The following is a 27,844-nucleotide window of genomic DNA, read 5'->3' as shown; positions in this document are numbered from 1 at the left end:
CAATGTCTCTGCTGTCCCAAAGAACCCTCTTTGCGGCCTGTGTTGGTTTCCTGGGGCTGCCATTAACAAAGTACCACAAACCAGGTGCCTTAAAACAACAGAAATTTATTTTCCCATGATTCTGGAGGCCAGGAGTCTGAAATTAAGGTGTTGTCAGGCAAGCTCCCTCCAAAGCCTCGAGGGGAGAAGCCTTTCTTGCCTCTTGCAGTCCTGGTAGCCCCAGGCACTCCTTGGCTTGTGGCTGCATCTCTCCAATCTCTGCCTCTGTCCTCACAAGGTCTTCTTCTGTGTCTGTCTTCACATGGTCTTCCTTCTTTTTATAAGAACACCAGTCATCTTGGGTTAGGGGCCCCCCACTACTCCAATATGACCTCATCTTAAACCAAGTTAATTCCATCTGCAAAGACTCTTATTTCCAAATAAGATCACATCCACAGGTTCTGGGGGTTAGGACTTCAGCGTATCTTTTGGGAGGGGACACAATTCAACTCCTAACAGGGACCACCTAATATAAACCCTTCTCTTTACAGTCTACAAGTCACCTTCACAGCCTTCCCCTTACTTGATCCATACGATGATGCTGTGAGAGGGATGTGGTGGGATCAGCACTCCCATTTTACAGATGTGGAAACTGAGATCAGAGGGGTTAAGGTACTGGGCCAGGTTCATGCAGAAAGAGTCAGGATTAGAAGCCAGAAATCCTCGTCCCAAATCGCTGCCCTCAGAATTGTGTTTTTCAGCCATCTCCCTAAAATGGTAATTAGAAAATAGCTCTGGCTGCCCTGGCCGCCCTGTGGTTGACTCTGGCTCTTGTGGTCATAGTATTAGTAATAATAACAGTAATGAATAAATAATAACAGTAATGAAGTCCGGATATCCACTAGCAGGCCCCCTGTGACCCCGGCCAAAAGCAGGGACACCAGTTAGGGGCTGAGTGGTGGGACTCAGTGCACAGAAGATCCTCCGTAAATGACAGTTGAAGGAAGCAGTCAGGGACAAGGAGGGCTGATTCCAGAGACCGCAGACGGATGGGATTTGGATGGGATTTGGAGACTAACGGATGATTTCCAGTGAGGCAGCAGAAGGAGGGGAAATGCAGGAAGAAATGAGCTCAGCCCTGAGCTGTCTGGGAGGAGCTGGTTCCATCAGGGAGGCCAGTCCCCCGTCCTGCACCCCCCACCCCCTCCACACACTCCTTCATTTTAACCCATGCAACGCTGGATTCTTCCCTTTTTTTTTTTTTTTTTTTTTGCAGAATTGGCCTGAAGGTCATCCAGCGGAACACACGCAAGTTCCTGGAGCTGCGTTTCTGGGGCTGGTGGAAGCTCTACAACAAGGTTAGGACTGAGGGGCCGCAGTCCTGGGCGGAGGGGCCTCCCGGGGATGCTGCAGGGACAGTCTGAAAATGAGGGCACCTTGCAGGAAGAGTGTAGCCTCCTTCCAGGCGGGGGCTGAGTCCTCCCTGAGAAAAACGATAGTGTGTCTTCCCACCTTTCAACTCATCCCCTAAAATAAAACCCACTTAGGATGCAGAGAGCCCCCTCCCCACAAAAGTGGGCTTGGAGCGCAGTGCCTCACCCCTGGGCATGTTGAAGCATCTCAACTCCTTCAGTGAAGTCCTGGACTTTAGGAAATCATGGGATCCGACCTCTCCTTTCCCAGGCTGTTTGTTCTGAGGCAGCAGTGGGGGTGAGTGAGTCAGCCAGGAGGGGAGGCTGCAGGTGCCCAGGCAACCAGGCCACCCTCAACAAATGCAGGAGGCCATGAACCACCCTACTGCATGAGGCTCCAGTCGCGCTGGGGCATGGCGTCCCACCTGGGGTCCCTGTTACAAGGAAGCACGCCACTGGACCCGGGGGCAGGGCTGCCGCATTCAGGGGGCCGGAGGGCAGTGCTGTCTTGAGGGGCGGGGTGTTCAGGGCGGCTATGTGGAGGGTTGGCACAGGCTCCAGGTCATCCTTGGGGGCCCTGAGCCCCCGACAGCTCAAGCAGAAGCTTCTCTCCCCTCCCCAAAGGGGAGAACTTTCTAACAATCCATGCTGACCACAAATTGAAAGGGAGGGATAGTAAGTTCTGCATCCTCAGTGGTACCCACACACAGGAGGGCCTGAGAAGGCAGAGGGATCTAAACAAAAATTTCTCAAATTTAGTCAGTATGGCACTTTCCCCCACCTGTTCTATGACTGACTTTCTTTCTTTACATCAACTCACTTTTTTATTTCAAAATTTTTGTTTTAAAAGGAAACCTCGCATCCTTACCTGTCTCATCCTAAGCAAACGTTATGCATAAAACTGTGGATTTCACGAGTTCTTTTCATTTTTGAAAATTATTATTTTTCAAAATCATGTATTAAACTATTACTTTTCAAAATTATTTTTGAAGTAACTATGTAACAATGAAAATCAAAAGGTTTCCGTGCAAAGGTTGAATCCATCTCACCTGCCCCCTCAGTGTATGTATTACCCTTTGGGAAGCCCCAGACCAACAGCCTTTAAGATTCCTTCCAGGGCTTCCCTGGTGGCGCAGTGGTCGAGAATCTGCCTGCTAATGCAGGGGACATGGGTTCGAGCCCTGGTCTGGGAAGATCCCACATGCCGCGGGGCAACTGGGCCCGTGAGCCACAGCTACCGAGCCTGCGCGTCTGGAGCCTGTGCTCCGCAACAAGAGAGGCCGCAATAGTGAGAGGCCCGCGCACTGCGATGAACAGTAGCCCCCACTTGCCGCAACTAGAGAAAGCCCTCGCGCAGAAACGAAGACCCAACACAGCCAAAAAGAAAAAAAAGAGTCCGCCTGCCAAGGCAGGGGACATGGGTTCGAGCCCTGGTCTAGGAAGATCCCACATGCCGCAGAGCAACTGGGCCCATGAGCCACAATTACTGAGCCTGCGCGTCTGGAGCCTGTGCTCCGCAACAAGAGAGGCTGCGATAGTGAGAGGCCCGCGCACCGCGATGAAGAGTGGCCCCCGCTTGCTGCAACTAGAGAAAGCCCTTGCACAGAAACGAAGACCCAACACAGCCAAAAATAAATAAATAAATAAATTAAAAAAAAAAAAAAAGATTCCTTCCAAGCCAGACATAAGTGACCACAGATGACAAGGAGACAGAGCCTAGAAACTTCTCTGCTTTTTACCAGAAAGTAAAACTTCACCAAGTAAACATAGCAGAGCAAGATCCTGTTCCAATGAGTAAAAACATAAAATTAAGTTAAAATCCTTTACTCTTAGTGTGTTAAGTGAGCTCTAATCTTATTTGACTAAGTCAGATAGGCTGAATCAATGGAAAAAAACAACACCTTGGGGGAGGCTTTCACTGGATAAAAAGTGTAACACAGTTGCAAGTGATGCTTACTATCACCTTTTTATGCAAACTTTGCACTGCAGTATCCCAGATCCCCACAGACCAGGCTGGCGATGACAGGTTTATCCGTCATCCTCAAAGAGAGGCGATTCCTTCTCCCAAATCCATGGTGTTTGCGCTCCTGAATAATGTATCCATTGATCAGGAAATATCCCGAGGGCCTGTCCTGCCTGCTCTGCTTGGTGCTGTAGAGACACCGAGGGCAGGAGGGAGATGGGGAGGGGCAGAGGGCAGGGCTCGTGGTCTAGCAGGGCAGAGGACGCAATGGACCCAGGCACTCTTGCAGGATGAGAAGTGCCAAATGCACAGAGAGGTCCAGACAGGTGCTGTGGGTGCAGAAGAGGAGCGACTATTCCTGGTTGAAGGCAAAGCAGCCCACCACCTAGCCCCCTGGCAAAGCCCATCCCCCTAACACTCTGCAGTGTTGTTCACCACCCAGGTCAAGCCACTCCTGAATGTGGCTCGGCAAGAGGAGGAGATGAAGGCCAAGGAGGAGGAGCTGAGGAACGCCATGGCCAAGACGCAGGAGCTGCTAAGCAAGTTCAAGGATCTGGAGGAGAAGATGGCCACGCTCAGCCAGGAGAAGAATGACCTCACCATCCAGCTGCAGGCAGTATGTGGGGCCCTGGGGGCAGCGGCAGCAGCTGGGGGCCTTGGCAAGAGTCAGACCCAGAGAAGGAGGGAGAGTGGCCTTCCAAGAAGCTGTGTCCTTCCAGACATTGGGGAATTCCCAGCCTTCTCTTTCTTTCATTGCCATGTCACCCTGGACCCAACTACCAAAAAGACTCCATCAAATTCCTGTTTGCCCACAGCAGCAGGCTGGGCACACACACATACAGTACATGCTGGGCCTGGGGGATTGTCCAGACATGGGGGCCACGAGACGGTGGGAGGAGCACCCCTGGGGTGAGCCTGGCTCCCTGGGGACCTAGGGAACTTGCCCTCTTTTCTCCGCCTCCTTTTCCTCACCCGTCAAGTGCAAACACAGAGGGGAGAACATATGACCTAGTTTCTGCGGGGAGCCTTCTGGTTTACAAGGGTCCTTCCTTCTCTGGTTTGAGCTTCACAACCACCTCATAAGACGCCCGATTTTCATGTGTATCTTCAGGGTAGGAAACTCCACTTGACCGACCTTTAGAGACTTGATCAAGGTCCCAAGCCGGTCAGTAGAAGACCCACGACCGGGAGGGGTCCAGTCCCATCTTGGTCGTTCCTGCTCTGTCACAGCCGTGTCTCCTCAGCCGAGAGAGTGTCAGCACTTGCATTAGCTATCCATTTTCCCCAAGCTGTCTCTGACATCTTTTCTCCCATCCTTTCCACACCCCTGAGAAGCTGCTCAGGCTAGGACCCTCATTTTATGTCTGGGGAGGCCGAGGCCGAGCGTGAATACAAGGATAAAAGAATCTTCCATTTACAGAAGTGCCTCCATGTGCTCCATCCCTTTATGCCTCACGATGATCATGTCCCTTATTTTGCAGAGAATTGAATTTCAGTAAATTTATGCCACGAACCAAAAGTCACCTAGCTGGTCTGGTCTTCTGACTCCATGGCCAGTTGTTGTCTCACACCACTGACCCCATCTCAGGGAGACCCCAGTGGACACCCCGGTTGTCCCTCCTCTGCCACTTACTGCCTGTGTGACTTTTGACAACTCCACCCCCTCTGCATATCGGTTCCCTCATCTCTGAACCCTAGCTTATAGATAACACATGTCTGGCTTGCTTCTCAGTGTTGTTATAAGGAGAAACCAGGGACGGGAAAGGGTTTGTCAACACGAAAGTGCTAAATCAATGCTGGGAGTTCTTTGGGTGGACATGCCCCTCCACGTTGGCGGATGCAAGCATAGGCCCACATGGGATCAGTGGATGAGATGGCAGAGCCTGAACGGACAGAGGCGTCCTGCCTGAGTGGCCCGCACTTCTCCTAGCCCACTCTGCTAACACCTTAAGTGCATCTGATCACCTGGGATCTCGTTAAAAAGCAGACTCGGATGAACAGGTCACAGGTGGGGCCTGAGAGTTTGCATTCTAACCGGCTCGCAGGTGACGCTGCTGCTGCTGGTCTGGGGGCCACGCTCCTGGACGAGGCTTTGTCACCAAGGAGCGCAGAGATAGCCAGCCCCTGTCCAGCCCCCAGGACACATTTGTTGGGGGCCCATCAGCCCGAGGCCTATCCCTCAGCACGTTCCCCTGCAGGTGCCTGGACCCTGCCTTTGACCAATACTCTCTTTCTTCCACCAGGAGCAAGAGAACCTGATGGACGCGGGGGAGCGCCTGACCCAGATGATGAAGACCAAGATGGAGCTGGAGAGCCAGATCTCCGACATGCGGGAGAGGCTGGAGGAGGAGGAGGGCACATCGGCCTCGCTGGGCGCCACCAAGCGCAAGCTGGAGGGGGAGCTCAGTGACCTCAAGCGGGACCTGGAGGGCCTGGAGACCACGCTGGCCAAGGCGGAGAAGGAGAAGCAGGTGGGGAGGCCCCTGGGCCAGACCCTGCTCCTCCCAGGGCCAGGGAACCCCCAGCCCGCTGCCCTGCAGGGGCCACACCCAGAGCCCGTACCGCAGTGCTGCCCGGGACCCGAGCCGCCAGCCACATGCAGCTATTTTAACTTAATTCAGTACAATTTCAAATGTCGTTCCTCAGTCAACCTGGCCGCATAGGGAGGGCTCAGTAGCCGCTCGCAGCAAGTGCTACAATGTCGGATAGAGCAGACAGAGCACACGTCCATTGTCTGGACAGAGCAGCTGACTCAGGGGGCTGAGGGCTGTTCCCCTCGTGGGGACGCCCAGGCCTGGCCGGTCCTCCTCGTGCCTGGCATTCCTGGGCGTCTGCCTGGCCTTCTGCCCACTCAGCCTCCGCATCCCTGGGGCGCCTCCCAGAACACCCTTCTGCAGCACCATGTCCACCCCTCCCCCTTCCCAGAGGAAGCAACCGTATTGTAAGGTGGGGTCACCTTTAGCTGTTGGATTTCTGCCCAAACAAGCAGCTGCTGCCCCTCCAAGTGGCTCCCTGGCTCCTGGTACCGTCTGGCTGGCCCTTGGTCCCAGGCCCCCTTCCTATCTCGCAGTGGGTGGGGCCCCCGAGCAGGGGGAGGTGGACGCTGCCTAAACCGGGGCGTCTGCAGCTTTGATGTGCACTCGAACCACGGGGACCTCGACAAGACGCAGGCCCTGGGCCAGCAGGTCCTGAGGGGCCCAGGGGCTATGTTTCCAACACAGTCCCTGGCGAAGCCACGGCTGCCGTCCAAGGACCAGGCTCTGAGTAGCCAAGGCCTGACGGTGTTCTCTCTGCCCCCTCCCCGCCAAGATTCTGACTTGCTTGGCTGGGCTGTGCCCTGGGCATTGGTATCTCTTAGGCTCCCAGGTGACTCAGGGGAGTAGCCAAGCTGAGAACCCTGTCTCGGGGCAAATGCCCCCCTCCCCTTCTCCCCCTGAGGGTGTTCCCAGCCTTGAAGTCCAGCCTCTCCCCCCCAACCCCCATCCCAACTCCAGGCCCTGGATCACAAGGTCTGCACCCTGACTGGGGACCTCTCGCTTCGAGAAGACTCTGTCGCCAAGCTCCAGAAGGAGAAGAGGGCCCTGGAGGAGCTGCACCAGGTAGGCACCGGCCACTTCTCCTCTTGGCAGAGCAAATGGAGCTCGGAGACGGGAGACCCTCATTCGAATCCCAGCTTTGCCGCCCCTCAGCTGGGGCCCTTGGGGAAGTCACAGAGTCTCCCTAAATCACAATGCCCTCATCAGTGAAGTGGACACAGTCACTTGCTACCTTCCTTCCAGGTTTGTTGTTAAGTGGGGCGAACATATCATTTATCACCCAAACTAGGACAGGTTTCAGAGTGAAAGGGGACAGCAGGCATGCGTCAGAATGGTCCAGGCACACTGGGAGGGATGCTCCCAGAGTCACAAGGATGAAGTGGGCATATGGAAGTGCCCTGTGAGCTCTAAAGCACCAGGGAGCCCTGATTCATTGCGGCAACGACAGGCATGAGCTCCTGAGGTCACAGGGAGCCCACCCGACTGTTCCAGTTGCTCCTGAGTGTGGAGCCAACTCTGACCACCCACCAACGCTGACTGTGGCGTGGAGCACCTCCTAGCCTAGACACAGGTGCCAGGAGCAAACTGAAGCCCAGAACCTGACAGTGGACCCTCAGCCCTGTGTTTGCTGACATCATGAATCTACAGTATGTCCCCCGAGCACATTTCTCTGTCGCCTCTGGAAACACCTCCCCTTAGACTGTGACTCTCCATCATATCAAACCCAGAGCCCCCTGTTATAGCAAATACGCTCAGTTCTCATTATTCGAGGTAGCGATGTTCTACAGAGTCACTGAATTAGCAAATACTGAACCTCTGCTCTCGGGGAAATACAGGGTTATGTTCCTGCGAGCCTCTAGTCACAGCGTTTTCGTCAACCCATCAATACATCATACATATGATGGTGATCAATACATTATCTTGTTTTATGTGTATTTCTGTTGAAAAACACCTTATTGAGTACATATTGTTGATACCTTGACATTGAACTCACGGTCAACAGCCCCCTGTATCTCAGGCATGAATGAAGCTCATCTAACACACAGATTTCCTCTGCAAGGCACATCACAGCCTTCTTGCGTCAGGAACGCCAGACAGCACTGCAGAACTGTGCTTGGTGCCACTGTAAGCAGTGAAATCACCAACAAAGAGCGCTGACATGTAGAAAACGTGGCACTACATAGACTGGGAAAAGGACACGTGTTCGCAGTCTGAGCCGAACCGAGAAGACAGAGCATCATTTATCCGACCTCAGCTGGGAACATGCCCCGCTTCACATGTCCACGAATGACCACGAAAGCACCATGAGTATTGATTTGGGGATTACAAATAAATTTTAGCGAGTAGGTAAATTGGCAAATAGATAATTCACGGATAATGAGGATCAACTGTATTTTGGAACGCCCTCTAACTATCCTGAATTGAAAATTATAATAATGTAACTAATATATAACTTCAGAAAAATCAATAGAGTGCCCTTCCATATAAAAGGAGAAATGGGGCTTCCCTGGTGGCACAGTGGTTAAGAATCTGCCTGCCAATGCAGGGGACACGGGTTCGAACCCTGGTCCGGGAAGATCCCACATGCCGCGGAACAACAAAGCCCATGCGCGACAACTACTAAGCCTGCGCTCTAGAGCCCGCGAGCCACAACTACTGAAGCCCACATGCCTAGAGCCTGTGCTCTGCAATGAGAAGCCACTGCAAAGAGAAGCCTGAGCACCGCAACGAAGAGCTGCAACTAGAGAAAGCCCATATGCAGCAATGAACACCCAATGAGGCCACAAATAAATAAATAAAATAAATATATTTAAAAATTAAGGGGCTTCCCTGGTGGCGCAGTGGTTGAGAGTCTGCCTGCCAATGCAAGGGACACGGGTTCGAGCCCTGGTCTGGGAAGATCCCACATGCCGCGGAGCAACTAGGCCCGTGAGCCACAATTACTGAGCCTGCGCGTCTGGAGCCTGTGCTCCGCGACAAGAGAGGCCGCGATAATGAGAGGCCCGTGCACGGCGATGAAGAGTGGCCCCCACTTGCCGCAAATAGAGAAAGCCCTCGCACAGAAACGAAGACCCAACACAGCCATAAATAAAAATAAATAAATAAATAAATAAATATGCTTGTACTTTGCAGATTTGAATAAAAATTCTAAAAAAATAAATAAATAAATAAATAAATAAAGGAGAAATGAGTGAAAGTAATTTATAATAAATAATGGGGCTGTCAAAGTGTAAAAGCTCAGGCAAATCTAGGAGGGCTGCCTGCCCAAGCCCGTCTTTGACGGCTGTAGACGGGCACCCGAGGGGGTGTTGGTGACTCAGGTAGCCAAGTGCGGTTGCTACCAGTGATGCAATTTTACAAAACAGTGAATAATTCTCAGGGAGATTTTAACAACAAGAAGTCAATCTTCTCTTAGTTTTCATGGTAGATCATTCTTTAAAATTTTAGCATATACTAAATGAAAAAAAATGTTGAGTTATGTGTGAAGAGGTACTGGGTTCTAGGTTCAGGAAAGTATAAATAGTTGTTTACTTACATGAATGGCTGGATGGGACAGCAAGTGTGTGAACTGCAGAATTATTCTTCACGGCACCCATCATCCAGAGCAAGGCCAGATGTCCAGCGTCCCTGGAAGCACCCACAAAGTAGCAGTGAGGCCCCCAATCATTGTGACAACCAAAAGCACCGCCCCCCCCCCAGATTTCCTATATGCCCCGTGGAGAACCAGAGCCCCCAACTGACCCCTAGGGGCCCACCTGTGGCTGACGGGTGATCAGTGTGCCGTGGCCTCACCCACCACCCAGGAGCAGGTGCTCTGTAACTGATCACTGACATCATCAAGTCAGCTCGGAAGTGACGGCAGAGAACCAGATCTGTTCAGCTGCTCCCGCCTGCCTCACAGGACACACATGCGTATCTTTCCTTCCAGAAAACCCTTGACGACCTGCAAGCCGAGGAGGACAAGGTGAACCATCTGACCAAGAACAACAGCAAGCTTAGCACCCAGATCCACGAGGTAATGCCCCGTCGCTGGGTCTGATTCTATAGCTCGACGGTCAGGTCTGTCCCAGGGCACAGGGGCCTCAGATACATTTTGGGGAACTGGGAAGTGAGGCCCCTTCTGATGCCACAGCTAAGGAACCAGGCCCAGTCTGGTTCTTTATTACATTCTGGCCTCAGACAACCCCCGCCCACACACACACACCCTACCTTCTTTTGTATTTTTTGTCTCCGCAGCTGGAGGATAATTGGGAACAGGAAAAGAAAATCCGGGCGGAAGTGGAAAAAGCTCGCCGGAAAGCTGAGAGTGACTTGAAGATGACCATTGACAATCTCAATGAGATGGAGCGGTCCAAGCTAGATCTCGAGGAGGCGGTGAAAAAGTACGCAGTCTTTCATTTTGCCCGTAGCAGTGTTAGCGATATCTAGCACTTCCTGGATGGCACCCAGCGCCAGGCAATCTGCTGAGGGCTTCATGTGTATCAAAGCACGTCCCCTGCACCTGCTCTGTGCCAGGCACTGTGCTCAGCTCGGAGGATTAGGGAGGGAGGAGCAGGTGCTTCCCTGTTCTCAGGGAGCTCCTAGCCTCACACAGGGCCTTTTGGGCACTGGAAAGGACACAGGTACTAAGCAATGCACCCACCCCAGAGGTCAGGCAGTCTTTGCAGAAACCTGCAAATTGGGCTCTCAAAGATCACAAGGAGTTGAGGGGGTATGTTAGCAATACCACCCTGGTAATAACATGGAGGACATGTGGGGTGGAGAAAGCAGGAAGACAACTACTGCAATAGTCCAAGCATAAACCGGAACCGAGTAAGAGGCTGAAGGGATGGAGATAAGGAGGCAGGTAAGGAAAGTTTTTAGGGGGCAGAATTTGGACAATGCATCTTTTTAAAAAGTATTTATTTATTTATTTATTTGGTTGCACCGGGTCTTAGTTGTGACAGGTGGGCTCCTTAGTTGTGGCACATGGTCTCCTTAGTTGTGGTATGCGAACTCTTAGTTGCGACATGCATGTGGGATCTAGTTCCCTCACCAGGGATCAAACCGGGCCCCCTGCATTGGAAGCACAGAGTCTCATCCACTGTGCCACCAGAGAAGTCCCCTGGACAATGCATCTTTGAAGTACATTTTGCTAGAGCAATTCTAAAGCACCACAGGCTGCCAAGAGGGCGTGTGCAGCTAAATCTGCATCTCAGCACATTTCTTGGGAGGCACACCCAGAAGGTGCGGGTGACCCTGCCCATCCTCCCCATCTGCTTGGTCTCTGGCATCTTAGCTCTCAGACGTGGCTCTTGACACATGGAACTCACACATCAGGAGGAGACAGCCTTTTGCAGAAAGTTTTTGGAGGAACGTTTTCCCTAAAAAGGCCAAGCATCCGTGTGATTCTGGAGCCCCTAGACTGTAAGCTGCACCAGAGCAGTGACTTCTGTCCGTTTTGTTCACTGATGTGTCCCTGGAACCCCAGACAATGTCTGGCACCAGGAGGGACTCAATAAATGGAAGGCTGAGTATCTTTTATGTGCTTATTGACCAGCTACATATCTGGTTTGGAGAAATGTCCATTCAAGTTCTTTCCCAAAAACTGGGTTATTTATCTTTTTATTGTTGATTTTAAGAGTTCTTTATTTATTCTGGATACTAGACCCTTATCAGATATATGATTTGCAAACATTTTCTCCCATTCTGTGGGTTGTCTTTTCACTTTATTGATAATATCCTTTGAAGCACAAAAGTCTTAAATTTTGATGAAGTCCAATTTATCTATTTTTTTCTTTGGTCACTTGACTGTTGCTTTGAAAAGAGAGATTCTGACCTGTATAGCCAAAGCTCACATTTTGTAATGAAAACAAACAGAGACCTTAGCATCTGGCTTTGAATTCTGACTCCATTGTGGACTAAAGGGTGATCTTTGGCGTGTTTTTCACCATGTTGGAGCCTCAGTTTCCTTGCAGGGCTGTTTTGCATATTAAATGAATTGAGATCACAAAGACACATGGTAAACATTGACCTTCCATTCCTTTTCCCAAAGCATGATGCTCCCCCACTTAAAGACTTTAAGAGGAGATACAGTTTAATCTCACAGCATGGTAGCCGTATCCACATTACTGCTGAGACTTCTTATCTAGGGAGGTTTAGCACATCCTGAACAGTGGGCCCAGTAGGCCAAGGCCTTCTCTGCTTGGACTTGCAGGAAGAACCACCAGAGGGCCATCAAATCCTTGCAGGCCAGCCTGGAGGCGGAGGCCAAGGGCCGGGCAGAGGCACTTCGGCTCAAGAAGAAGATGGAGACAGACCTTAATGAGATGGAAATCCAGCTGGACCACGGCAACAAGAACAACAGCGAACTTGTGAAGACGCTGAGAAGGCTGCAACAGCAAATCAAGGTAGCAATCTGGGAGCAGGAAGAACTAATCACAAAGCCAGCCATCCCCGAGCCTGCAGGCTCACTGGGAGCTAATGGCATGCCTGTCCAGCCAGGATAAAGGCACGAGAGTGAGAACGTGGGGTGGCTGGCAGCCTAGGGAGCAGGAGACTTGGGGACTGTATAAATGAGAGACCCCAACTACCAAGATCCATATCCTGGACCACTGGAAAGAGGGAAGGAGGGAATCAGGAAGTTGGGCCTGTCTTGCTTTTTAAAATCATTTTTGACTTATTAGAAATGATTACAGACATAGAAAAATAAAGAACATAACAAACACCCATATACCAACCACTCACCTTAAATAGAGCTGAAGGCCTGCTTTATCACTTGCTGTCATCAGCCTGGTCTGTAGCACATGCATAGCTGGACCCATGCATTCAACATGTGTTTACTGGAGCCCTGCCCTGTCCAGGCACTGTATTAGGTGCTAGGGGTACAAGAATGGATAAAACAAACGAACTTCCCTGCAGACAAATAATAAGCAACAAATAAATAAAACTGTAGTATTAAAAATGGTGAGAAGTGCTATGGAGAAAGAACAAGACAGGAGAAGGGAGACGGGAATTAGCCAGGGCAGGGTGTAACTGTCAAAGGTCACTGAGGAAGGCCTCCTTGAGAAGACCCTGCTGGAAACACCAGGTCCTCGCCATCAGGAAATCCCTGACCTCATGCTGACCAGGCTGGACAGATCCTCCAGACACCTGGGCCCTGCATCAACCAGACCCTGAACTCGCCAGGGCAGGGCTGCACTTTGCACTCTCTTCCCCTGAGGCCTCCACCTCCCCACCCTCACCCCAGCTCCCCGCTGAGCCCGGGCCAGGAAGGTCATAGCACCCTCAGGCCTGGGCAACCCCTGGCCGTGGGAGAAGGGCTCAGGCCAGGGTCTCTCGTCCCCCAGGACCTGCAGGTCCAGATGGACGAGGACGCCCGGCAGCACGAGCAGCTGCGGGAGGAGTGCAGCCTGCAGGAGCGGCGCCTGAGCCTGCTGCAGACGGAGCTGGACGAGGTGCGCTCGGCCCTGGAGGGTAGCAAGCGCGTCCGCAAGCTGCTGGAGCAGGAGGTGGCAGAGGTCACCGAGCGGCACGGTGAGCTCAGCGTCCAGGTGGGGGCAGCTCCCGGCCACGTGGACTCCCACGCGGGGCGCTGGGGTGAGGCCGGGGCGGCGCCCCAACCTCAGGGGCTCCCCTCAAAGGCCCACTCGGCAGATCCTCAGAATGCACCTGCAGAGCGAGCTTTCTGTTATGGTTAGAAAACAAACAAACAAAAAAACCCGTAACATAAAACGTACCATCTTAACCATTTTTCAGCGCAGAGCTTTTCAAGACAGACTCCCAGACTCTCCCCTGGATATTCTGAGCCAGTGAGTCTGTGGTGGGACCCCCGGGAATCGAAACTTTTAGAAACTCCTCATGAGATTCTGATGATTTAGCCAATTTTAAGGACAACCGTTACCCCCGCCCCCCGCCCAGTGTACTGAAGATAGAACTTCAGAACTGGAAGGGATCTAGAATATTCCAAGGTCGGACATTCGTGGTACAAATGAAAAACTGTGGCCGAGAGTTGAGTGGCTCACCCATGGTCAACACCAGGGACCCCGGCGGTGACACGGGTGCTTCCTGCCGCTCACAGTGCAGTCCTTTAGCAGCACGGCTTCATCCTTACTCACCATCTCATGCGAATTCACCAAAAGAAAAAAACGTACACGGGACATATAGGGATTACAACCCCACTTTAGAGATAAAAAGACCAATCCCAGAGGTAAAAAGTAGACACATAGGCAGAAGCACTAGGGCTTGAACCTGGTCTTCCCAGCTCCAAGTTCAGGATTGTACTAGAGCTACCACCCACCCCAGGCCTAAATGATGTTCTTCCCAGGCTCCGCGTGATGCAAATTCTAATCTAAAACTCAGAGAAGAATGCAGGATAGAGACCTTCACCCCAAGCAGGGGGCCCAGGGCCATTTCTTGTTGGGGGTCTGGGAGAGGGTGGCTTTTCCTGGACACAGGAAGGGCTGTGCAGACTCCGGGCTCATGGCAACGTCTTCGTTTCCTCCTCCAGAACCAAAGCCTCCTCGTGGTCAAGCGCAAGCTGGAGTCTGACGTCCAGCGCATCTCCAACGAGCACGAGGAGCTCATCAGTGAGTTCCGCTCGGTCGACGAGAGGGCCAAGAAAGCCATGACGGACGTAAGTGCGTGCACTGCCTGCCGCAGCTGGGCGGGGCCTGGGCACCCCACCCCCACCCCAGCCAGGCCCCCTGCCAGCGACCAGGCCACCCCAGGCAGGGAAGGCCACCTCCTTTGGTTTCTGAAAAGCCAAGAGATTAGAGCATGAGGCCTGGGGACACAGACCAAAGGAGCCGTTGAAGTGGGCTCATCCGGGCAGGTATTTTGGCAAGGAGAGGAGCCTTGAACCAGCCTTAAGGGGAGGGTTAGTGAAAGGAAGATGGGTGCCGTGCCCAGGGGTTCAGGGCTGGAGGTCGGCAAGGGAGGCCTCCAAGTGTTTTCACCCTAGTATCCCTTTGGGTGCTCAGTGGTGGATGCTACGTGCCCCACTTTAAAGATGAGGAAATACAGATTTTATCGTCAAGCTCCTTAGGCTTGACTGAAATGCCAGGAGCTCAGGAACATTGTTGGTCTTATTTGGTGCTGTGTCCTGAGATCATAGACTGGTACCCGGCACGCTGTAAGCCCTCCATGAATATTTTATACAAGAACAAGTGGGTTAAATGACTGGGGCTGGGTGCAGACCCTGGACTTTCTACTCAGACCTGTGTTTTTCCCGCTCTCTGTGCTGTGCCCCTCATGGTGGAGACAGCAGAGTCTGGCTGGAGCGCGCCGGCTGGCGGGTCCATGGGATCGGGCGGCCTGGTTCTGAGCACAGGCACCTGCCTCCTCCCGTCACTCGGAGGGACATGGGAGCGTGGGGCACCCCCTCCACGGCACCCCAGCAGCATGTAAGCCAGGGTCCTCTTGTCCACCGCTTGGTGTCCCAGAGGCTGGGAGACAAGGTCCCTCGTCCCTCAAAGGCACTAGGAGCCTGGATGGGGGCACAGCTCCAGCTCCAGTGCTTCCCCTCCCCCCCTCGCCCCCGCCCAGGCTGCCCGCATGGCTGAGGAACTCCGGCAAGAGCAGGACCACTGCATGCACCTGGAGAAAGTCAAGAAGAACTACGAGGTCACCATCAAGGACTTGCAGGCCAAGATGGAGGAGGCTGAGCAGCTGGCCCTCAAGGGAGGGAAACGCACCGTCACGAAGCTGGAAGCCAGGGTGAGGGCGGCACCAAACCAGAGAGGGAAAGAGGAGAGCGGAAGGGGGTCTCTTCCCCCCAAAAGTGCCAAGCGTCTGATGAGGAGCTGGGCCTCTAATCTATTTCTACAAAGGTCTCTCCTCCTCCTCTCCCTGTCACCTTCCCCCAGAGTGTCCTTAGCCTCCAAGCAGAGTGGATCCCCATATTCTTCCTCTGTCTCTGTTCCCAGTCTCTGTTTCCAACATTATTCCTCTCTTATTACTTACTTAAAACGAGCCTCCGTCTTTACCTCATGGAATGTCAAGAGCTGGAAGGACCCAGGGGGTCGGTCACCTTGTCCCACCCCTGCCTCCCCCATTTTTCAGAGGAGGAAACTTGAGGCTCAAGGCATCTGACCACCTGCTGGTGAAAGGCTGAGCCCACCCAACCCTCCTGGGCAGGGCTCACCTCTGGGCAGGAAGCGGACACCGCGACACCCCTGCCCAAGGCCACTGAGCTCTTAAGTTCAAAAACCTGCGTTCCCCCAGCTGCATTCCTCTCCTCCCCGCACCCCCCCGCCCCCAGATCAAAGAACTGGAGACGGAGCTGGATGGAGAGCATAAACAGCAGGTGGAAACGGTCAAGACGCTGCGGAAGCATGAGCGGCGCCTCAAAGAGCTGGTCTTCCAGACGGAGGAGGACCACAAAACCAACCAGCACATGCAGGAGCTGGTGGAGAAGCTGCAGAGCAAGCTGAAGGTCTACAAGCGGCAGATCGAGGAGGCGGTGGGTGCCCGCCGTGTGGCCCCAATTCGCCCCCCTTCCCAGCCCAGGTTTCCAAGCCTTGGTTAGAAGGAACCACAGGAGAGGACTCAAGTCTTGGCCAGAAGATGGCTTCCCGTCCACAGCACTTCATCCTCACTATCACAGGGGGAGTGGACGAGACACGACACACCGGAGATAAGAACATGTAAAAAATGAAAATATCCCCCGAGGACACCCGTGCTAACTAAAGCACCTACTTCGGTGGGATCTAAAGCCAGGGAAGGTCTCGGGTGCCTCCGTCCTGCTTCCACTGCCCCCTGTGGCCTCTCCCTCCTGGTCAGCAGGTTAAACACCAGGACCTTCCCTTATTTGATCCCCTTGACACAAGGCAGGAAGGCTGATACTCTTAACCTATTTCACAGGTGAGGAAACAGCCCAGAGTAGGGTACTTATGTTATTTCAGTCCAAGTCACACGGTTAGCAAATGGCAGCTTCAAGTCTCAACCCTAGACCGCACGCCCACCTGCCGCCACCATCGTCCCCCACCCAGGATGTAGATATTTGACTCTGCTGTCGTTTGCTGCCAGTTCTGGGACAACCACGTTGACTCCATCATCCACCCACGCACCTAACACTGTTCCCAAAAGGCTCAATAAGGGCCAGGCTTACAGGAAATACAGTTCTAACCAAAACGACACTATGACTCTCTTGGGAAGATGAGGGGGTGGGAAATGTGTGACGGGGGCTCAAGAAAGCACCAAATCCACATCTTCCATGGTGGGGTACCAATAGCTAATGCCTAAAACCACACATTATAGAAGCCGCAACAGAGCACATTTTACTTAGAAATATGGACGTCAAAGCCAAAAACAATCAGCTAAAAGCGTTGAAGGTGGGTGTCCGTGGTGACCTGGAAGATGCCCCTGACCCAGGACTGCTGTGATTCCTAATAAGCCTTACAGAACGACTGGACTCTTAAGATGTCCATGTAGAACTGAAAACAACGCACATTTAGCCAGGACAAGCCAGGTTTATGCCCCATTTTCCACTGTGCCTTTGTCACAGGAGGAGCAGGCCAACCAGACCTTGGCTCGCTATAGGAAGACGGTACATGAGCTGGACGACGCCGAGGAGCGGGCGGGCATGGCGGAGACCGCCCTGAACAAGCTGCGCACCAGGCACCGCGTGGCCAGCAAAGGCATCACCTCTGTGGAGATCATCCAGGTGTCTAAGACAGGCACCTCCAAAACCCTGAGGAGTGAGGTGCCACGTGTCCCAGCTCACAGCCAGTAGGTGTGGACTCCACGCTCCAAGTTCACCTTCCCTGCTCTTGCTTTGCTCTTTCCAACTTCTCTGCTTCCTGTCTGCCATGCCCCGACCTTATGCAACGGGGATCCCAAAGCCTCCCCTGTCCCTTCAGCCGCAACACTCCCTCAGCACTCTCAGGTGTGATGCCGTCCACTTGTGTCACAGGTGCTGGTGGTCGTGATGCTCCCCCCATCTGAGTGGAAGCTCTTGGGAGGCAGGTTCCGCGTCTGATGCCCCTTCACACTAGGTCTGGCAGATAGGTGCTCAGTACGTGCTTGTTTTCACTGGAGAACCGTAGGGACATTTGCAAGCTTATAGGTGGTGTGCGTTCATATCCCCCACAGTATCATCCCTGAGGATTTCATCAATGCTGGCTGAATTTAGGTTTCTAACATCAAGGAAACCATCATCATCACAGCTACCACGTCTTGAGCACTGAGTGCAGGTGGGATTTTAGGGGAAATTTTTTTAATAGTCTTTTATTATTTTCCTTAATCCAGAACCAATTGAGAAGAAATACAGGAGACAAATACATAAAAGTCACAATGCTAGTTTTATTATGATACAACTCTAGATTGAGAATTAATGGGTGTCCACCATGAGCATCCTTGTACTTCACCCCAGAATTAAAAGTACCTGCAGAACTGAACAACCACAGCCCTGCTCCCTGGGGAGCAGCCCCTACTCCAAGGGCGGGAATGACCAGAGCTCATCGACCCTGCAGGTAGATCCAAAAGGAGACCAGATGGGGTTCATCCCCGCCTTCCTGGCTCCTTCTTCCAAGCACAGGATAAACCACTCCTCTTCCCATGAGAGGAGCAAGGGAAAGGTGAGAAGCAAAGAACATTATTCTAGAGCAGTGGTTCCCAAAATGTGGTCCTTTGGACCAGCAGCCACCTCAGCAACACCTGGGAAGTTGTTAGAAATGCGAATTCTTGGGCTCCACGCCAGACCTACTGAAGCAGAAGCTCTGGGGGTGGGCCCTGCATTTGAGGTTTAACCAGCCCTCCAGGTGATTCAGACATATGGGCAAGTTTGAGAACCAGTGCTGTAGCAGAAATCTCCCCTTACAGATACAGGAGCCAGGGAATGCAGGTTTCTTCTACTTTCACAAGAGCCAGACATGTGGTAAATGTTTCTCACTCTAATTTATCCCGTGAGGTAGGTATAAATATCTGCGTTTGTCAGGTGAGGAAAATGAGCTCAGGGAAGTTCAGTGACGCCCATGGTCACGCAAGCCCTGTGCTATGGAAAGGCAGGCTGTCCTTTATTTTAATTACTGTGGAGATTGATAAGGTTACCGTCTGATTAGGATGAACCGGGACAACTCATGATCAAGGACTTGGTTTAGGTTGGGAGGGGCAGGGGTTTGCAGTCTCAGTGCCACGTGCTGATGTTCAACCTCCACGGATTCTGGGAATTTTTTTCTGGCCTCGTGTTCAAGCATCCAGTTGAGTTAGCCCTTGGTGAGGGTAAGGTCCCCCACTCACAGCTCTCTCTCTCTCAGGACCGGGTCAGTTTGGGTTTTAGCCAGAAGTGATAACCCCATTGACCTTTGAATTCAAGCTGAGCCTTTTCTCACCATTTGCTTAGGGAGGGAGCAAAAAATAGGACACAGAATCTTCTTTTTAATTCTCTAATTCTTTAATGATGGTTAGCTCAGGAAGTTAAGGAAACCAGAGGCTTGCCTCTGGATGAGTCCTACAATTAACATGTAACCCCTTCCTTCAGGGCAAAACCCTCAAAGGGGTCCCTTCTTTTGAGCTCCCCCCTTGGTGGGGGTTACTCCTGAGGCCTCCTGCACCACCCAGACTCAGGAGGCGTTTCAGCTCCTTCTGCCTGCTAAGTCTTAGCCTCCAGGATTAGGCACCTTGTAAAGCAGATCCCCTGCCCCAGCCTGGTGACTGTCTATTCCTGGGGTCTGCTGGCCCTGGTCCAACTGCTCTGTCTTCGTGTCATTGGGTTACAGGCCTGCCAACAGTGCCCAGAGGCAGAGCCCCTGGGGTCTGCTCTCTGTGTCCTGGTCCATCCTCACTCTTTTATCCCATTTTCCCCTTATCAGTCACAGATATGCCGTTGTGGCCAAGAGATATTGCAAGCAAACTAGTACATGGGTTAGCACCAAGCCAAAATCCCACAGGAATTTAGTTTTCCAAAGTGGCATTATCTTCAATCACAAATACTGACCAAGCGCTGAATATGGACTAGGCCTGTACTCTGGGATACAGAGATGATAAGAAACAACATCCTGGGCTTCCCTGGTGGCGCAGTGGTTGAGAATCTGCCTGCCAATGCAGGGGACACGGGTTCGAGCCCTGGTCTGGGAGGATCCCACATGCCGCGGAGCAACTGGGCCCATGAGCCACAATTGCTGAGCCTGCGCGTCTGGAGCCTGTGCTCCGCAACAAGAGAGGCCGCGATGGTGAGAGGCCCGCGCACCGTGATGAAGAGTGGCCCCCACTTGCCACAGCTAGAGAGAGCCCTCGCACAGAGGCGAAGACCCAACACAGCCATAAATAAATAAGTAAATAAATAAAATTTAAAGTAATAAGGAGGTACCATTTAAAAAAAGAAAAAAAAAAGAAACAACATCCTCCCTCGTGGAGCTCAGAATCCAGTGGAGAGGCAGACGCACACAGCAATCACCACAAGGCTGTGAGCGACTGTTCTGCAGTGTTTGCTTCTCCAGGGGAGGAACGACTGGTTCGACCTGAGGTGGCTAGGGAGCAGCTCCATGGAGGACATGACCTGTATGAGAGTCTAGAGCAGCGCCACTCAGTGGGTGGTCCCCACTGCAGAAACTGAGGGGAAGCGTTTAGAAATTTCGAGAGCAATTGGATGCTGCCATGACATCCAAGTGCATGGTCAGTGTATTTCATAAAAGTATTCATCTCAGATAGTAATTAAAATAAACAAAAATGAAAAGTAAAAATAATAGAATCGAAATTAAAAAGAATAAATAAAATGGATCCCTCACCAGGTAGAGAGGGAAAGAAGGGAATTCCAGATAGAAGGCCCAACACATGCAAAAGTGCAGAGGTGGGATGCGCACAAGGGTACGGCATGACTGAAGAACAGGGGCTCAGGATGAGGTCAGAGTGCTGGACAGGGTGGGAGACAAAGCTGGTGGGACAGGTGTAGGGGGTGGGTGTGAAGGGCCCTGTTGGGAGCAAGTATTCCATAATCTCCATGAGGAAATCTTGCTAATTTTTAAAATCCATTTGCGGGATGTGATGAGTAGTAGCTTTTCTTTCTTGGGAAGACACATCAAGTTGGCAAAACAAGCCTCTTGGCCCCTCATGAGACACTGCAGACAAGTGCATGGTGAGCAGTGCATCCCAGGGCATCGCACTCTGGCCCTCTCAATGGCCCGACTAGAGTTCAGGCCTACCTGGGCATGCCAGGCCCAAAGAAGGTGTCCCTAAACCCTTACAACCTAGCAGAGAATGAGCCAGGTATGACCCAGTGGTGTCCATTACAAGGAAGGAAACCTGTGCAGAAGCAGCCCAGGAACCTGAGGGCGCTGTCTTTCTAGCAAGAAGGGGTCAAAGATGTCAGAATTCCCAGCTCTGGCCCACAAGGGTCTTCTCACCCTCTCTCTCTTTTTTCTTCCAGGGTGACACAGATCACAACAGCAGACCATTGAGAGGAAAAATATATGAAAATGGAAAACTGGGTCTATCCTGAGAATGTTTACTATGCAAAGGAAAGTGCAAGTCAGAAAGAGACAGGTGCAAAAGAATAAAGATAGCTGTGGGGGGAGATGGGCTTGGGGATGTAAATACCCAGCCATTAGAGGAATTTAAATTAGCGTGGCTTCTCTGAGATGGCATCAACCTGTCAAGCACTTGGATAACAGTTAAGAGTGGGTCTGATTTAGTTGAGATTCTACATGTTCATGTCAAGGACAGAATATGTAATGTCTGTGGGACTTGGCTGTTCTCTAGAAGTAATTCCTTGTGTGGACAATTTTAGTACCTTGTCCCCATGCATCTTAAATAAAAGAAACTTGAAAAATAGATGGAAAGGAGATTGTTTTTAAGTGAAGAATTTTTTCTGAGACTTCCTAATCCAAAGGCAATTTTTATAGTATATCAGAGTTCTGTTGTGTCCGTGACCTCATTCACAGGCTTGTGTCTATTGGAAACCATGAAACCTATGTAGTCATGGTGAGGTTCTTTGCAAATTGTGAAAGGGTGTATCAGAGACATGAAGACACACTAGGTTTCGTAAAGCTGAGATAGTTACAGGACCCCCGAAAAGGATGTTAAGATCCATCCAGGCTAACGACCCAAAGGCCCCCCACGCCACGCCTCAGCATCTCCCCGGATGCTCAGACACAGGCAGGTCAGCTCTGTGAGGGCAGGCAAAGTGTATCTTGTGTTTTATTCACTGCTGTTTCTCAGCAATAAGACAGTGCCTGGCCTGAAGGGAGAACACAGTAAATACGGTAAATACGTGTGGAGTGAATGCCTCCCAAGGCAGTGCTTCCTGACATTGCACAGAGAGCTTCCTTAAATCAGGCTGAGCCCTGCCCCCCGGTGGAATCCACTTGTCAACCCTGGTTTTGACACCCAGGACCCTACAGACCACCTGAATGGAAGGCAGGTCTCACGGTCCCTCCAAGTTGCTCTTCCCTTCCTGGGTCCTTCCATCTTCCCAAGTGTGACGGGATTTCTTTGTCACCTTCTGACACTCCTCGACCCTGTTTCTCTCCTCACTGTCCTAGTCTTTGGGGTGCAGGGGCAGAGGGAGCAGCCCTCAGAACGCCCCTCCTCCCCAGCTTCATGGAAATGGGGTCTTCCCTTTGAATTTCAGCACCCTGACCTCTCCAATGCACTGGCAGACAGAAATCATTGTTCAGGCTGGTAGAGGAAGGGATATTAATATGCTGGTGGTGGATCCCTCTCCGTCTTCACACGGGCCCACATCACCCCCATGCTAATCTTCGCACTCTCTAGGCACCTCGGAGGGAACGGGGTTTGCGTCCTGCTGTGCAAATGCACCAAATGTGAAGACGCTGCCCTCCGGTGGTGGGGTCTCCAACTGCTGTATGTGAATTTCCTGGGAGACACCAAATCACACAATCTTAGAATTATATTAGAATTTTCGGGCTCAAAGGGACATTTGGAGGGTGTCTAGTCCAACTTTTGGCCAGTTTGGGATTCCCTTCCATAGCATCCCTGAAAAAAATGGTAATCCAACTTGCACTCTTCCAGTGAAAAAAAGGCAGCCCATTGCAGTTTTGGCTGACAATCATGGTTCAAAAGTCCCACCCAGTATTGAGTCAAAATATGTCTCCTCTATTTTGCCCTTACTTCAATCTAGTCTTCACCTCTGTAATTACATAAAATAAGTCTAATTCTTATGCTTTGAAGTCAGATATGGGTTCCACTTTCCCAGCAGTGTGACCTTGGGCAACTTAACCTATCTTATCTCCTGTTTCCTCAACTATTAAATGAGGAATTATAAGAGCATCTGCTCGTAGGAATGTGACGTTTAAACAAGATAACTTGGCATGGAGCCCATTATGCATGGCGCTGAGACACTCGCCAAGTTTCTTCTAGGCCAAGTTTCTTCTAGCATTCCGTAGGACTCCGACACTTGACCTCCTGGGGGAGGCTCTGCTGGGCTGTCAGTCTAGTAGCTGATGGCAGCGAGCCTCTTCCTGGAGAGATGCCAGGAGCATTCTATGAGGTTGAAAGACCTCATCATTGTTTCCTGGAGGACAGTCCACTTGTGGTCTCCCCACACTCAGAGAATTTCAGAGCAGCTCCTGACTTTGCCAGGGAGGGTGGGGGCCCAGAAGTAGACAGGCTCAGTGACTTGCCCAAGACCATTCAGTTAATGCAGAGATAGAAATAATTCTTTGTGGAAGGAGATGAGGTGAGGTTTCTAACCCAGTGTTTAGACTGGGTCAGAAGTGTTGGACTTCACTTTGCCACATACGCTGTTTTTGCCTAAGGACATGAAATTGCAGAATGGCTTAAAGGCCTAAAAGGGTATAATCTATATGGCCTTACAAAATAATAATATATAATTGGTATCCACGATGATTGAAATCAGGGCACTGGCACCATGTTCTGTAGAGTAAATGGAGCAAAGACTATTTAGATGATTTTGCTAAATGTTTTGGGATAGCTTTCAAGGCTGCTAAATTTTGTTTCACTGATTGTATTAAGTATATTTTCTTATTTTCTATATTCTTGAAGGTCTGGCATCTGGGGCCTCCCTGGCTGAGGAGACACTGCCTCTCCCAGGGCTGCCAATTCTTAGGAATAGCAAACAGCTCTCATACACAGACTAACCAATCTGGAGCCCAAACTCTGAACCACCTCCTCTATCCAGTTCTTATACTCTGGGAAGCAATATTCCCCTGCCCTAATTATCCCAGGACCAGGTAGCAGACGAGGGACTGCCCCTCTGTCCCAGAGCCTGCTGAAATGAGCCAATCCTAACCCTGCTCACCCTGCGTCGCCCATTCCTTCCCATGGAAAGCACAATGAAAGCTCGTGCCCATGCCTTCCCCCTTGCTCCTTCTGCTCCTGACCAGCCCTGGTGCTTCCCCGCATGGCCCCAAGTGGCATGTCATGCCATGCCTCCTACTTCTAGGTCTATGAGTGTATAAACTTCTTCCTTCATGACAATCATTTCTATTTCTGTGTATCTTCCCACACCTGATTAAAGCAAATCCCACGTACATTTTAAGGTACATACACCAATTATCTTCCTCCTCCTTTCACATGTGAACCACTCCTGGGTCCTTGTAGGGTACCCAGCAGGTTCTGGGTCATCCCCATGGAGCACAACTTTGGGTGTTTCCAGAAATCACAAAGACCCCGGGCCCTTCCAACCACAAGCTACCAGGAACTGAGGCTGGAGATCTGTTGTGAAAAGGCCAACCTTGAGTTATGGTAAAACCGCAAGACTGAAAGGGAATTTGCTGGCTATTATAAGGGACTGTTCTCTCCTCTGAACCCTGAACCCTGGCTTAGGCTAATGAAAAGTGTATCCTGAGACTTTGGAGCAGTGATTCCATAACACTTTTTTCTACAGACGTTTAAAAAACCAACTTTTAAATACAGGCAGCAAAACAGTAACCAGACATTTCGACCAAGGGAGAACCTGTATTATGAAAATTAGGTTTGGCAATTAGAAAGGCTACTGTGGGGGTAGGTACAGGTTGTGACAGGAGAGTCCTGGAAGGTAGAGGAAATCGTGTCTTTGCCACGTGCCTAAGGATGCGTAGGAGGCATAAAGGGGAGGGAGAGCCTGTGGGAGTGGAAGGTGGGAGTGGGGAGAACCCGCTGAGAGTGTGCTTGGTGGCAGGTAGTGGCACATGAGCCAACAGTGGTGCAAGCAATAGTGACATCTAATGACCTTTCACACCAAGCCCTGCAGTCACAGGTTCCAGAATTAGTGCAATGTGAAGGACCCCGGTCTCTACCTTTCCACACTGCTCTACCCTTCTGTCTGTCAAGACAGTTGCCACAACTGGTCAACTTCCCTCCAACTATGGAATTGCTCAACTTTTGCCAACATCTTCATTTGGGAGTATGATATGAGAAGCAGCCGCAAATATATATGTGATAAGCACACAAAATCAGAGGCACGCTATATGCTACAATAGAAATATAGCCATCCCAGGTTAATCCATCCCCCAAAACAATTCTAAGATCAAAGGAGTCTATATCACACTATTTTAAGTGAGAAAATAAGAATGCATTCACCATCTGTCCAAAAATTCCAACCGATTTCTCTAAATATCACTAAAACCCTCCTAAACACCTATAAAACAATTCTCCAAACATTTCTGCATAATATAAACATTTTAAACACTAATTACCTATTTATATAACACTTAATGAACTCCATAGTGATTACACTTGTGAGCAGTACATGATGACATGCATTATACTATATTTGATGAGAATTAAATATTCCCTTTAACCTACAACAGACATGTATCACAAAGCAAACAATGTAATAATGTGTAAAAGACATATCATTAATGCAATAGGGTTTAGCAAAATAAAAATAACAAACAGGATAATTTTTTAAAAATGATTACTTACCAAATGATTCTGGTAATGGAGGACTAGGGTGACAGACAACTCTCCCACTAACGATAACTAGACAAGTGGACAAAATACACAAAACATCTACTCAAAATTAAGAGAGAACTAATAAAGTAGTAATTACCAGGTCAATATCCAAGAGAAACACCAGAGAGTGAGTTCAGCATTTTAGGACTGCTTTACCCAGAGGGCTATTTGCTAATTCCACTACAAGTGGTTGAGCGTCGGAGCAGTACTTTTGACAGCCTATCATGACCACAAAGACAAAAGTCAGAGTCCAGGGCCCTCTAAGGATGAGGGTCCTGGTAAATGTCCATTGTATTACTTAAGAGTTCTCCAGAGAAATGGAACCAACAGGAGAGAGAGAGACAGACAGACAGAGAGAGAGAGAGAGAGAGATAAAGATAGATACAGAGTCATAAAGATATATAGATAGACAGATGTAAAGAGATTTATCATAAGGAACTGACTCACATGATTATGAAGGCCGGCAAGTAAAAAATCTGCAAAGCCAATGTCCTAGTTCAAGTCGGAAGGCCAGAAGCTGCTGTAGAACCAGAAAGAGCCAATGTTCCAGTTCAATTCCTCCTGTCAGGCAGGAGGAATTATCTTTTACTTGGGGGAGGTCAGCCTTTTGTTCTATTCAAGTCTTCAACTGATTGGGTGAGCTCCATCCACATCATGGAGGGCAATCTGCTTTTTTCAGTCTACCAATTTAAATGTCAATCTCATCCAAAAAACTCCCTCACAGAAACATCCAGAATAATGTTTGACCAAATATCTGGGCATCTTAGGGCTCAGTCAAGTTGACAAATAAAATTAACCACCACACCTGTGTTTTGGGTTGGGATTCGAGGAATAAGGGTGAATTAGAAGATGAACATTCTTCCCAAGGACTGGAGCCCAGCTTTGAGTCATCTGGGTGGTCCAGAAAATCTCAAATCCTAAAATTAGATAAAGGTGATTCCAGACTGTTGACATCTTTGGGTACATGGCAAGATGAAAATGAAAACCTTACCTGGGCAAAGATAAAATCATTTTAGGTCTCAAATTATTCCTACACAATTTTAAAAATAAAATGTTAGACACAACATTGGTAACCAAGCGTATGAGAGGACAAGAACATAAACTAGAACCAGTCAAAACAACATGTTAGTAATAGAAACAATCCCACAGGAACTTCAGAAAATGGCAAACACATGATACTTACTATAGAATTAAAATGCATGACAAGAATAGCATATAACTATGGAGAAGGATAACAAAGGACCTAAGGTATTCTAAGATCCTTGCATTATCCAGGAAGAGAAAGTACTAATCATTGGTTGCTGGTAAACATTTAGCGACCAGCTCTCTGTAGGATAAAAGCCCTGATCTGAAGCCTTCGCTACTTTCTATGGTATAAATGCTCTGCCACGGCCGATGTCAAGCCACCAAGAGGTTACTGAACATGGAGTTGGGAGGAGATGGGCATTCTTGGCTCTCCTGAGCCAGTCTGAGCTGGCTCCAGCACAGCTCCGAATTAGTCCTTGAAAATGGAATATAAAAAATAATCAATCCGTGGGACTTCCCTGGCGGTCCAGTGGTTAAGACTTCGAGCTTCCAATGCAGGGGACGCAGGTTCAGTCCCTGGTCGGGGAACTAAGATCCCACATGATGCACGGCACGGCCAAAAAATAAAATTAAAAAATAAAAATCATTCCAAAAGAAGGCAAGAAAGAAGAGAAAAAGAAACAGAATAGGACAAAAATTAAGTAAATGATAAGATGGTAGAGTTCAATTCTAATATATCAGTAATTACTTTAAATGTAAATGGACTGGATGTTTCAAGTTAAAAGATAAACATGCTATAAAAATAAAATGCAACTATATGTTGTTTATGAGCAGCTCATCTAATAACATAAGGTAATAGAAAAGTTGAAAGTAAAAAGAGAGAAAAAGATATACCGGGCAAACACTAACCAAAAGAAATCTGGGGTTGCTATATTAATATCAGAGAAGCAAACGTTAAGACAAAAAGCACTATCAGAAAGGAACATTTCATAATGGTAAAACATTCACTTTATCAAAAAACCTAACGTATTATATAAAATAGAGGCACCTATAATATAGCCTCAAAATACATAAAGAAAAAAAATGACAGAAGT

The 27,844-nt window shown here is 50.1% G+C and overlaps 1 protein-coding gene across 1 annotated transcript in view; it reads left to right on the top strand.

The window, feature by feature from the left end:
- Positions 1 to 21,578, top strand: part of MYH16 (myosin heavy chain 16) — a 47,079-nt gene extending 25,501 nt beyond the window's left edge. Inside the window, 13 exon segments of the mRNA XM_068524800.1 lie at positions 1,256 to 1,337; positions 3,797 to 3,970; positions 5,598 to 5,825; positions 6,849 to 6,953; positions 9,820 to 9,906; positions 10,128 to 10,273; positions 12,088 to 12,280; positions 13,220 to 13,423; positions 14,380 to 14,505; positions 15,417 to 15,587; positions 16,132 to 16,332; positions 17,377 to 17,600; positions 21,235 to 21,578. Of these exon segments, the coding sequence (XP_068380901.1) occupies positions 1,256 to 1,337; positions 3,797 to 3,970; positions 5,598 to 5,825; positions 6,849 to 6,953; positions 9,820 to 9,906; positions 10,128 to 10,273; positions 12,088 to 12,280; positions 13,220 to 13,423; positions 14,380 to 14,505; positions 15,417 to 15,587; positions 16,132 to 16,332; positions 17,377 to 17,600; positions 21,235 to 21,265 (1,972 nt within the window). The 3' untranslated portion in view covers positions 21,266 to 21,578.
- Positions 21,579 to 27,844: the final 6,266 nt, after the last annotated feature.

Source organism: Eschrichtius robustus, chromosome 16, assembly GCF_028021215.1.
Source record: "Eschrichtius robustus isolate mEscRob2 chromosome 16, mEscRob2.pri, whole genome shotgun sequence".
Taxonomy (NCBI): domain Eukaryota; kingdom Metazoa; phylum Chordata; class Mammalia; order Artiodactyla; family Eschrichtiidae; genus Eschrichtius; species Eschrichtius robustus.
This window is presented reverse-complemented; position numbering and strand designations above follow the sequence as displayed.